The 12,052-nt window shown below is 39.0% G+C and overlaps 1 protein-coding gene across 2 annotated transcripts; it reads left to right on the forward strand.

The window, feature by feature from the left end:
* The first annotated feature begins 1,399 nt into the window (after positions 1 to 1,399).
* LOC105685089 (citron Rho-interacting kinase) lies at positions 1,400 to 11,650 on the forward strand. 2 transcript variants are annotated; one of them, XM_048650049.1, is made up of 14 exons: positions 1,401 to 1,806; positions 1,903 to 2,038; positions 2,118 to 2,343; positions 2,871 to 4,184; positions 4,289 to 4,533; positions 4,933 to 5,379; positions 5,476 to 5,608; positions 5,712 to 6,232; positions 6,516 to 8,003; positions 8,181 to 8,635; positions 8,724 to 8,884; positions 9,101 to 9,313; positions 10,262 to 10,517; positions 11,010 to 11,650. In XM_048650049.1, exons 3-14 carry the CDS (start codon positions 2,136 to 2,138, stop codon positions 11,116 to 11,118), a joined length of 5,550 nt encoding a protein of 1,849 aa, XP_048506006.1. In that variant the 5' UTR covers positions 1,401 to 1,806; positions 1,903 to 2,038; positions 2,118 to 2,135; the 3' UTR covers positions 11,119 to 11,650. The 2 variants fall into 2 exon arrangements, with proteins under 2 accessions (XP_012254353.2, XP_048506006.1); XM_012398930.3 differs by having other exon boundaries at positions 1,400 to 2,038; positions 2,132 to 2,343.
* The last annotated feature ends 402 nt before the right edge of the window (positions 11,651 to 12,052 follow it).

Genomic DNA, 12,052 nt, shown 5'->3' on the forward strand with positions numbered 1-12,052 from the left:
CGCTACTCCTTCAGAGGGGCATGACGACGCGTCTCGCCAGATACACGAGCACCTACCACCTTCCCTACCTACATTCGGATGCCGCTTCGGCCATTCAACTGCACCCAAAAACCAGTGAATTTCGAAGAGGCCTCGCGTGCCACTTTTATTCCTGACCGATATTATATACCGATACAGCAAAAACGTGATCTCGTATGTCGCTCAGATTTTCAACTTTTTGTTGCGATTTATGACTGAATTCATTGACTGCGGGTGTTTCTTTCTTCTGCGTGACAGTATCAAGTAATAAAATGCAGATTCGATAAGAGATTTGATATACTAGCATCGCACGCGCACGCCACATTTGATTTCATTCGTCGTTTAAATTTTTGTCCCGTAATTCCGTTGAGTAAATTGAGCTTGAGTAAATTTTTTTTATCGAGATATCACAATTTTTCTTCTCCGAAGAGTGAAAAATTCGCGATGACTCGATCAATTTTACAAATTTATTTATAAAATTTAGATTAGAGTTACTGTCCCATTAGTTCCAATACTACAAGTTGATTATTCATCAATTTATTCATAAAAATGGAAAGAACATCTAATCGCGTGGCTTCGAGAACCGTGAAATCGTAAGGGGATCAAGTCTACATGCGTCAAAGATTCCGAAAGAAGTGCTGATTGACTGAACTATTCACGAATTGAATTAGTTTACACATTACATAGGCATTCCTCCAATCGCGTAGCTTTCAGAATCGTGAAATCGGGAGGGGATCAAGTCACATGCGTCAAAGATTCCGAAAGAAATTCTGATTGACTGAATTATTCGCGAATGAAATAACTTTACATGTTACATAGGCGTTCCTCCAATCGCGTAGCTTTCAGAATCGTGAAATCGGGAGGGGATCAAGTCACATGCGTCAGAGATTCCGAAAGAAGTGCTGATTGACTGAACTATTCGCGAATGAAATAAGTTTACATGTTACATAGGCGTTCCTCCAATCACGTAGCTTTCAGAATCGTGAAATGGGGAGGGGATCAAATCACACGCGTCAAACATTCTGAAAGAAATTCTGATTGAACTATTCAAATGTTCAAATATTCCAATCTTAGACCTTCACTCATGCGTACATACGAGCTCGTAACCATTCGCAATTTCGAAAGTACGACTCATTAGAAGATTGATCTCCCAATCAACGCCGGTAATGATCGCTTAGAGTCTGGCAACTTTACTCTCATGTAATCCTATAAACTGTCCTCTGATTGTTAGTAATGTGAGCTCGCATGATGCGTAACACTGCAATCATCGTAGATGGTTGTGTATACAAACGGTTGTACTGTATCATTAGGATCAACGACCAGTATTTGTGTTTAGGATTGTAAAAATATTTGAATTTTGGTTATTTCTAGGGACGTGCTGCATCTCGCATCCAACTCGCATCGACTCAACTTGAATCAAGTTCTCGTAAAGATCCTAGTATTTGAATGCAGTGGTCCCATCTTACGGCAGGTCGCTAGATCACGTGCATAGCATGGTGCATCTACATATGTATAGTGATCTATAAGGCCATGGGAGCATATGGACCCCAAAGATGTGCATAGGGGATTCTTAGCATGGGCCATAGGGGCCTCTCGCAGTCGTCTGACGCGTGCATCGTAGAAGCAGTGAAGCCAGCCAATGAGAACCCCAAAACAAATTTCAAATACAAAATGAAGCTGGAGACCGGTGGCGAGTAGTGGCGTAGTAAGATCGTGTGAGATAAGTGACCGTTGCAAACGTCCGTTGACTACACCAAATCATTCAAGTTGGTTGATTGAATCATGAGCGTATGTTGAGAAATATTCTTCGTGTACTCAAAATGAGTAATACTCTTTAAGCCACTAGTTTGCTTTTCCCGTAATTAATGTTCGGATACGCATCAGCTGGCGAATACAAAGTACAACACGACTCCATCATCACAAAAAAGCGGGACAATGATGCCGACGACCGTAAAACTAAGCAAAACAGCCTAATACCGGGTCACTGAATTTGAAGACTTCCAGACAGTGCTGTTGAGGGGTAAGTTCTCTCTAAATAGTGGTAACGATGGGCATGTCTTGAAATTTTCTCACCATTCATCACTGTGTGCTTCACACAGAAATTTATCCCTAGGAAGATGGAAGGATCCACGGAACCCATAGCCGTGCGTATCGCACGTATGAACAACCTTATACTGGGAAAGACATCTAGCCAGTCTACTCAGTCCAATGTTGGGAAGTTCTTGGCTAGAGAAGGACTATTGGATGCGTTCACACTTCTGTATGACGAATGCAACAATGAGACCTTACGTAGAGACAAAAACGTTTCTAGGTTTCTGGCTAAGTGTGAGTCAATTTTCTGTAATTATTGATGGGTTACTGGGTAAACATTGCTCAGTGGCGAGTCGATATTTTTGATTGATGTGTATAAATTGCATCTCAAGGTATGAGTCAAGTGCAACCCCGGTACCTGAAGTATGTTGAAGAAGTTATTGGTTCAATTATCAATTCAATGTGTATAGCTTATATTTGCATTATCATTAAACAAATCAAATCCTCTTTAGTGTGGCAACCTATGATTGAAAATCAAGCAAACCAAGTATTGACAGATTGAGTTTTTCAAGGACCCGAATTGTTTGCAAGTGCAGTAGCAAAATAAACACAAGACAGATGAAATTCAACCATATCATGTTGTCAATGTGTTTGCTTATCGATTGTTGTAAATTAATCTGAATGCACGAACATCATAAGCCAAACATATTCCAAAATTGTTAGTGAACTAATTGAAAAAGTCACTAATCTTGTTCATTATGTTGTGTAGTACTTATTATGTTAATCACCAACTCATTGATTTATTCATTGTTTTTCCATAGTTCGAGATATGATGGCTGATACACAACGTCTCAGAGTAAACTTGTCCGACTTTGAAGTGAAAAAACTTATTGGGCGGGGTCATTTTGGAGAGGTTCAGTTGGTCAAGGAAAAACAAACTGGTGATGTTTATGCCATGAAAACGTTGAAAAAATCTGAAGCGTTGAAGCAGGAGTCTGTTGCTTTATATGAAGAAGAGCGAGATATTATGGCAGAGGCCACTTCACCGTGGCTTACAAAATTACAGTATGCATTTCAGGACAACTCCATGTTATACCTAGTCATGGAGTTTCATCCTGGTGGAGATTTAGCTGCTCTGCTAGACCGGCACGATGGTCTGATCGGAGAAGACCTGGCAAAATTTTATCTAGCTGAATTAACTCTGGCTATACATGCATTACATTCCATGAACTATGCTCACAGAGACATCAAGCCAGATAATGTGCTCCTCGATAGACTTGGGCATGTCAAATTAGCAGATTTTGGCTCTGCTGCCAAACTTGGGCCAGGTGGTTTGATATCCAGTCATATGCCAGTGGGTACCCCTGAATATATCGCACCAGAAGTTCTGAGATCTATGGAAGGAACGTCAAAAAACAAAAGGCCAAGTGCATATGGTAAGGAATGTGACTACTGGTCCTTGGGTATAGTGGCCTATGAGATGGTATACGGAAAAACTCCGTTTGCTGGCGATCAACTGTTAGAGACTTATTGCAACATAATGAATCACAAAAAAAACTTGAAATTCCTTGAACAAGGATCTATCAATTTTCGAAATTGTGTTCGTGGTTTGCTTGAAGATGCAAATGCAAGAATAACACATGAGCAAATAATACAGCATTCCTTCTTTGCCAGTGTTGATTGGAGTAATTTGAGGCTCAAAGTACCACCAATTGTACCTTTAGTCAATGGAGTGGATGACACTTCAAATTTCATAGTGGTTTCATCTGAAATTGCCCACCTGTCGAGTTCAGACTCATTCCCTGCTAATACCAAAGGATTCACAGGTAGAAACTTACCATTTGTTGGCTTCACTTATGCCAAGCAATTTTCGAACCAAATGCAACGAACGTCGAATGAAAAGTCAGAATTAGTTACACAACTAGAGAATAAAAGAAGGGAACTTCAAGATTATCAGAAAAAATTACTCAGCATAGAAGATAAAGCAACCACTAACACCATACAATGTTCAAGTCTCGAACTTCGGTTGGAAGAAAAATCCAAGAGATTGGAGGCATCAAACAGGGAAAGGGATAAACTTGAAAGAGAATTGACCAAGGCAAGGTCAGATATAGCTGGAATGAAACGGACATTAGGTAACTATAATAAGCTGTTAATTTAATTTTTGGCCCTTCATATAATTGCATCAAATAGATGTAGAACTCAATAAATATTCATAACTGTTCCTCAATATTATCAGATTTAGAAAGACAGGAGAGAAGGGATTTGGAAACAAGGGCATTGGATTTGATAAAGGGTGCAAAACGTAAATGGGAGACTGCTGAAAAGGACAAAGTAGCACAACTCAACAAACACATTGAAGCACAAACCATGAGGATAACAGAATTATGTACCTACAACAATGAAATGACATCACGATTACAAAGAGCCGAGTGTGAACTTAAAACAGCCAATGCAGAACTGGAAAAGTTAAGAGCTTTCCAGGTAAACCTTTTTTTCTACTTACACTTTAGTTCATATCATTCTACTTTTAAAACCATCAATTAGATATTGTACGATTACAATGCTTATATATGTATACTTCAACATTCACACAGAAATAGCATTGAATGTCCTTAAGATCTGTTGGAGCTCAATGTAGGTTGCTGTGTAAATTAAATTGATGTATTATAGAGCCAAAAGTCACAGGACCGAGTCAGGTCTGATCATGACTATGTGCCTGAAATAATACTGTCGTTAATAGAACAGAACCTATGCCATACACCTGTGACTTTTACTCTCTTCACCTTTGTAACTGCATGAAAACGTCTGGAAATGACAGGAGTTGTTTTGAAAGACCTGCTGATTCTGTGAAATATTGTATCTTTAATATTTCATCAACAGATACAGTACAAAGAGTCATTGGCTAAGACACGGGAGTTGAGTCGACAAAGTGTAGCCGGTGTGGAAAGTAAATTGGAAGAAATGGCATCTCGTGCCCATAATCAATTGGCTGACATTCGAGCCAAGTTAGAGATAGAAATGGCGAAAAATGCAGATTTAGAAACTCAGCTACGTAATGAACAAGATTCGAATCACTGCCGCCAATCGAGATTGAATGTTGCTCTGGAATTGAGTCAAAGCGAATTGAAAGATTGTCAAGAACAATTACGTAGTGTACAAGCCAGTATTCCAGCAAGGGATGCAGAGATTGAGGCTTTGAGGAACCAACTCAAAGAACGAACAGAGCAGTTAGATGGCATTGCAGCTAGCAATCAAAGAACAGCAACCTTACAAGAGAATTTAGAGCGTTTGAAGCTTGAAAATAGACATTTAAAACAACAACTCGAGGTAAGTCAAAATTCCTAACAGCGATATATCATCGTCCAAAGAACTACTTGAATTGATGGCGCAGTAATGTGACTGGTGTATTTTGTAATCATTCAGCTCGCAAAATCGGATTTGAGTGACACAGTGGTGAATTTGGAAGAAACTCAATCATTAGCTCAAGATTTGGAGCGTGTATCACAAGATAAGGCTGCTCTACAGCGCAGACTCCAAGATACTCTTGAAAAAGAAGGTTTGTTTTCATTACTTGAGATTTGATAACTAGCCTGTATCTGGTAGCCCAATTCGAATTAAACATTGCTATTTTACCTATGTGTTCTTCTATCACTTCGCAGAAGAATACTTGCAAAAAGTAGGAAATTTGGAAGAGCTCCTGCGCCGTTTTGAACACAGCGTCACCAAGCTTGAAGCTGAGAATGTCAGCCTCAAACAATCGGATCATCAGATGGCAGGAACTAGCAGCATTTCTCTCGTGGAATCTGAACAGAAAAATGCATTTCTTGAACAACAATTGCAGCGAGTTGAACAACAATTACAAACTGCTAGAGAAAATGCAGCTGCAGAACGCCAAGCAGCTAAGCAAGCTCAGTCTACTTTGTGGAAAAAAGAAAAAGAATTGTCCGATGCTAATTTGGACAAGCGTATTGCATCTCGTGAAGCAAAGACAGCTGAGGAAAAAATCAAGGTCTTGACCGATGAAAAGCAAAAAATATCTGATAAACTCAGTGCTAGGATTGCAGATGAGGAATCAAGATCCAAGAAACTGTTGAAAGAGTTGGAGGGTGCAAGGCACTCGCTTGCAGAAGCCACCAAAGAAGCGTCACGTAATAAACTCCATGCAGATTCGGCTCAAAGGGTAAGAATTCCTTCAATATTACAATATCTTGCATAGGTATTTTCCATAACTTCCATTGGATCACTGATTTTTCATACTAGTTTGCAATGAATTAGAAAAAAGTCCTCTTACTTTGTTACTAGAGGACACTCTTCAATGTCCCTAATCAAAAAGGTAAACCAAATAACGACTGATGAATAATTTACATAATCCTCTATCATACTTGAAAGTGCCGTTAGCGCTCTGATGCAGGATTAAAGGTATTAATACTGATGTTTGTTTTGTTTTTGATACTGTTGCACAGGCCTTGACTCAGGCAAACAAGCAAATGGAAGAATTACAAAGTTCGAGCTCCTCACTTCGCAGAGAGTTAGATGCGACCCGTAAGCAAATGAGAACAAATCAAGATCGTGTCGATACTCTGAATTCTGAAAATAAGCGTCTAACGGTCACCATTACAAAACTCAATGAAGAAAAGATCCATTTAGAATCCCAGTTGGAAAAATTACAGCAAGAAGGAAACAGCTATCAATTAAACTTCGACCTTTTGAAAGAGACCTGTACTGTATTGGAAGAACAATTGACTGATTATGAAAGATTAACCAGCGACCACGAGACTCGTGAAAATATGTTGATTCAAGACAAAATGAAGCTCCAACGAGATCTGGAAGTTGCGGAATTGAAGATACGCGATGCTCGGGCTGCACAAGACAGAGAAAAAACCTTGAGAGTCGTTGCAGAACGAACTGTGGAGCGATTAGAATCGGAAAGTAGCGATATCGAGGACGAAATAAACGGTCTGGCTGCACAAAGGGACCAATACAAGAAACTTGCTCAAGACTTGAGTAGTCAGGTAGCCGATTTATCGAGCAAATGCGGAGAATTGGAGTGTGACCTCTCAAACACGAAACGTGCTCTGGAAGTAACGAGAGGAGAGGCCATAAAAGTTAAGGAGGAAAGTACGGAGCATTTGACTAGATTGCACCAGTTGAAAGAAGCCAATTTTGGCCTCATGGCTGATTTACAAGCAAGTGTTGATCAGGGCCAAGAACTGAGATCTAGAATTGCAGAGTTAGAAGGTGTTCTGGAAGAGATGAGGCAATTCTATCAAGAGAGAGAAATCAAGGCTGAAGGTACAAGACAACAGCAGACAAAGCTCATTGATTACCTGCAATTGAAACTCGAAGAAACAAACAAAAAAAAGAAAACTGTCTGTGACAAAATATTTGGCACAAAACAAAAAGAAAACTTGCCACCTAGCGGGGCTGGTATGCCAGTAGGTTATCGTGAGCTTGAAAATCAACTGGCTAGAGAGCGAGCTAAAGTAAAAGCATTGACTGACCAGTTGTTGACCCTCCGAGCTGCTCAGGCTTCCACACCAAATTCCGCCAGCCCACCCTCCCCAAAAATGAAAAAAAACCCTAAACAATTAGCAGAATCTCCATGTAATACTTTGGCCCGAAAAACATCTCTACAGAAAATGTGGGGCAATACGCCACATAAGTTTGACATTAAATTAGCTATGCGAACTGGAAAGTGTGCAGCTTGCCTGGAATCTGTTCACTTTGGAAAGAATGCAGCAATTTGTAGTGAGTGCCAGATTATGGCTCACCCCAAATGCTCTTTGATTGTACCAACAACGTGTGGCGTTCTAGGAGAAATCACAAGGCATTTTAATAAAACATGGAAAGCTAGCGAAGAGAATCTCTCTAGCTGTGCTGACAGTATTCAAACCTTGGGAATTGATCAACCAGACAACCCCAAAGCGACAGAATTTATGAATCAAAAGTTGGTGAGGATCTCTTTGTGTTTACTTATTACCATCATATTATTACCTAATTCGAGCAGTTTATTCACTCAGCTTGAATCCAGTGTTATTTGGATCTGTACGGTGTTGGGCTGTAGGATTCGAATTGCATTATAATTTTCACATTTTTTTCATCATAGTAATCAGTGTATTGGTTTGCAGCTGGATTTGAATTGTATAGTGGAATTAGACCAGGAAAGAGTTCTCTTGTTAGGAGCAGAAGAAGGCCTTTTCTCATATCGACTCACCCAATCACAAGAAGTTAACGGACTTCAAGGAGTTTCCAGAGTTTATCAATTGCCCCTGCTACCACATCAATCAGAAGGAGGTCCCTTCTCCTTTTTCAGTGTCGGATTACAAGGTCTCACACGAATCCAAGGCGTTGTCAGAGTTCACCAACTATCTCTACACCAACACCTAGGATTAGCATTGATGATAGCAGGCGAAGACAGACAGCTTGTTGCTTGTGAGCTCAGGCAATTGAAAAGCAATGCCTTAGCAGCGGAGTGTTCACGACCAGCTATCAGCATTACACCAATTCTGACTGATAGCGACAGTTGCCACTTGTATCAATTAAGAGGAACTTTATTGTGCGCAGCAACTGCATCTCATGTTGTGTGAGTGTCTTCATTCCATCATAACATTCACATTTTTCTATTGCTATCGGGATAAAAACAAAACTTATCATTCTTCTGATACATCCAGCCTATTGAAGTGGACTGTCCAAGAAGATGGTGGCAATTTCGTCGTACTTCGTGAATTCGCAACTACGGAACCATGTAGTTGTGCTCTCTTTACAAGGAATCTACTGATCGTTGGCTGTAATAATTTCTTCCAAATTGATCTTGATGATTATAATATTAATGGTAAGTAACACTTTATGACCGATTCACATCATCGACAGGATTTTGTTGAACACAAATGCTGGTAGGAAATCACAATCTTATTGCCAGATTCAAAGAATCCACTAAGTTAATTTCATTTCATCATGCAAAGTTTTTAACTTGAGATGTGACATTACGATATCCCAAAAATGTCATGAACATTCGAATTGATGTCGGTATTTGATATTTGTGTCTCAGAATTTCCTGACCAAGTTGATTCTTCATTGAGAGCAGCATTGCAAAGTGCAGCCCGGGTTGGCAGTTTTCCAGTCGCTGTTCTGGATGTCTCTTCCACTTCACAATCGGTTGAGCTTTTATTGTGTTACAACGAATTTGGCGTTTTCGTAGATGAAAGAGGCCGGCGAACACGAACTATAGATCCAACGTGGAGTCATTTACCTTTTGGCTTTGGTGAGTTGAACAGACTGCTCTCATTTCTTCAAATGTTAAAAGAACTGAGATCGTGTTTCGTAAAAAGTGAATTAACATTGGGACTGGCTATCCCTCAATGCTACAGATTTTTATCTATAGCCCGATTCCACCATAAATTGCTATTCGACCATCATGTCAAGCTGATACTGTTAAGCAGTCCACTGGCAGATGATATTATTCGCCTTGAATCTCTTTTTCTGATTCTCACTTTCTTGGTCATAAAAAAAGGACTTGTGGTCAATGCATCACGTTATGATGAAACTTTCATACCGGTGAAGTGCATACTTTTTATTTTTCATTAACGATATCAATGTCTGACCGAAAGATTTTTCTAAATCAACAACACTCAAAAGTATAGTGAATATCATACAGCAGACTTGTAACAGTCACTTTACATGCAAATTCATTGTATGCTTTTGTCCGGAACCAACCTGACACCAAATATATATTGTTGGGTGACATATATTTCATCATTTGTTGTTGTGAACTTCCCAAACAAACTGCCTCCGAGTTGTGCATCTCTCGAAATAATGTTATAAGACAATGCTAAGTCTTCTAATCAACGCATGGATGCAGACATACTTGGTAACATATTGCAGATTTTTTTCATCAACTGCATTTTCAAACTAATGAGATTATTGCATATTGCAATTTTCTTTTTCAATAGACCCTGAATGTACATAAATCAATAAATCAACATACATCAGAAATGTATTAGGCCAGTACAATGAATTATGATAACTACAAATAATATTATGTACACAGGCTTCGATATTGAGGCATTAGCAACGAGTAAAGTTGTACGTGATTAATTAAACTGCTCTTGCACATTCTTCTCTAAATATCAAGCCAAATGCATCATCAGCCATTTGTGTGAGTTTATTCATTTTCATTCATATTTACTGGGATATGATGATTTAATTTCAGCATACCGAAAGCCCTACCTATTCATCATCCATTTTTCATCCGTGGAAATCGTCAAATTAACTGGAGAATCATATAGATCGTCCACAAAAAAGTCTGAGCCAACTTTGGTGGAATTTAATAATCCTCGGTACTTGGGGCCAGCTGGTGCTACGGGTATATATATCGCTGCGATAAATTCAGCTCTGGAAATTCTTAAGATTGATGGAGCAGCCACCCAGTCTGGTCGCACCAATAGCCTGACTAGCTTGGACACATTGTGAGTATTACTAAAAATTTTATAAACTCGATTCTGTGGTAAGGTCCTTAATCATGGGAATGTCTGGTATATTATGCCCCAATATCAGCGATCTGAACTTTAGTTTTCTCCTTTTATTTTTAATTTTTTCAAACCACTGATTAAATTAAGTATATGTGCAATAATGTTGAACAACGTCACGATCCATGGTTTTTGCACCTTGCACTTTCAACTCATATTCAATGCCGATATGAAGCCCGACAAACAAAGACAAGGTTTCCTTTCTCCTTCCGATGGATCTCATTTTTCCTTATGTACACTTTCATGTATAATCAATGAAAATCTGTTCGTTGTCGACATTTCTTGGACTCATGGTTTATGTTTCAAATTGTTTGTATTATCAGTGTTACAAATTTGCGTGAACAGTTGCATTTCCAGTTCACTCCGTCAAGCAATCATGTGTTAGAAATAATCGCAGTGTTCAGTGATTGATACTAACTATTGGGATTGCAGGCAGCAAGATGATGAAAGCAGTTCAGAATTCAGCTTTACTTCTAGTCTAATGGAGGCACTAGATGGTCAGGGTAAAAGAGTACATTTCTCCAACCAATCGAATCATTAGAAGACCCCGTTTGCATCTCATCGAAAGTAAGATCTCTGTGCATTCAGTAGAATGTGTTGAGTTTTCCATCATTTTATCGGAAACCGATAGTATAAATAGTAATGGAAATATGCAGTTGAAACAGTCCCCAAATATATCGTACTTAAAGCATGAGTAACCCATGCCAGCCGAACTATTCTGATAGCCAACTCAAAATACTTATCTACCGTTTATTTTTTACCAGTCAATGCATTAGTCTGGTTTTCACTTGATGTAGATGTTGAGTCTTCATAGGCCTAGATTGAGCAACAACTATTTGAGTACAAATAACTTAATCTGTATAGTGTCTACAGACTTGAGTAATATTTCTCTTCAAAGTTAGACGTTTAATAATTTAATGTATTACTTTTGATGGATAGGCATAATTGATTATCAATACTGTGACAATAATATAATAATATATTTTCTATTTTCGTATCAGTAGTACGCTATTGTGTAACTTTTCAATGACCCGATAAGGAGTGTTGCTTTAATAAATATGGATTTACTTGTAGTTATTCGTTAATTTTTTGATCTTTATAACGTTAATTGGTACTGTTTTCTTTGCAAGAATATGCAAAGCCAATTAGTTTCGTTTGATCTTGTCTTGTGGAATGTCTCAATACAAATACATTATTCTGATGACTTATTGATCCAATTCTCAATTAAAGTAGCCAAAACGTATTTCCGATGTTATCAAACTAATGAGCGGCCCCAAATTGCATTCGCCGCGATTTTCCATTTTCGGCAACCCATCTGGTCGTACAACGAAATCAACGGTACACACGATGTGTTCCAGCGGTAGAATATTTCACGGTAAAGGCTGCACAGTTTCGGGCGCTTAACTAACAGTCTTAATGTATGATCATGGTATGCAGAACGATGCGACTTCCCGTCACCCCTGACACTCGCTCCC

This window comes from Athalia rosae, chromosome 1 (genome assembly GCF_917208135.1).
Source record: "Athalia rosae chromosome 1, iyAthRosa1.1, whole genome shotgun sequence".
Taxonomy (NCBI): domain Eukaryota; kingdom Metazoa; phylum Arthropoda; class Insecta; order Hymenoptera; family Athaliidae; genus Athalia; species Athalia rosae.

Bases quoted from the DNA above. Each gene is read 5' to 3' on its own strand.
- LOC105685089 (XM_012398930.3), top strand. From the start codon at position 2,136: ATGGAAGGATCCACGGAACCCATAGCCGTGCGTATCGCACGTATGAAC. The intron at 6,233-6,515 runs GTAAGAATTCCT...ACTGTTGCACAG, and splicing joins ATGCAGATTCGGCTCAAAGG to GCCTTGACTCAGGCAAACAA. The intron at 8,004-8,180 runs GTGAGGATCTCT...ATTGGTTTGCAG, and splicing joins AATTTATGAATCAAAAGTTG to CTGGATTTGAATTGTATAGT.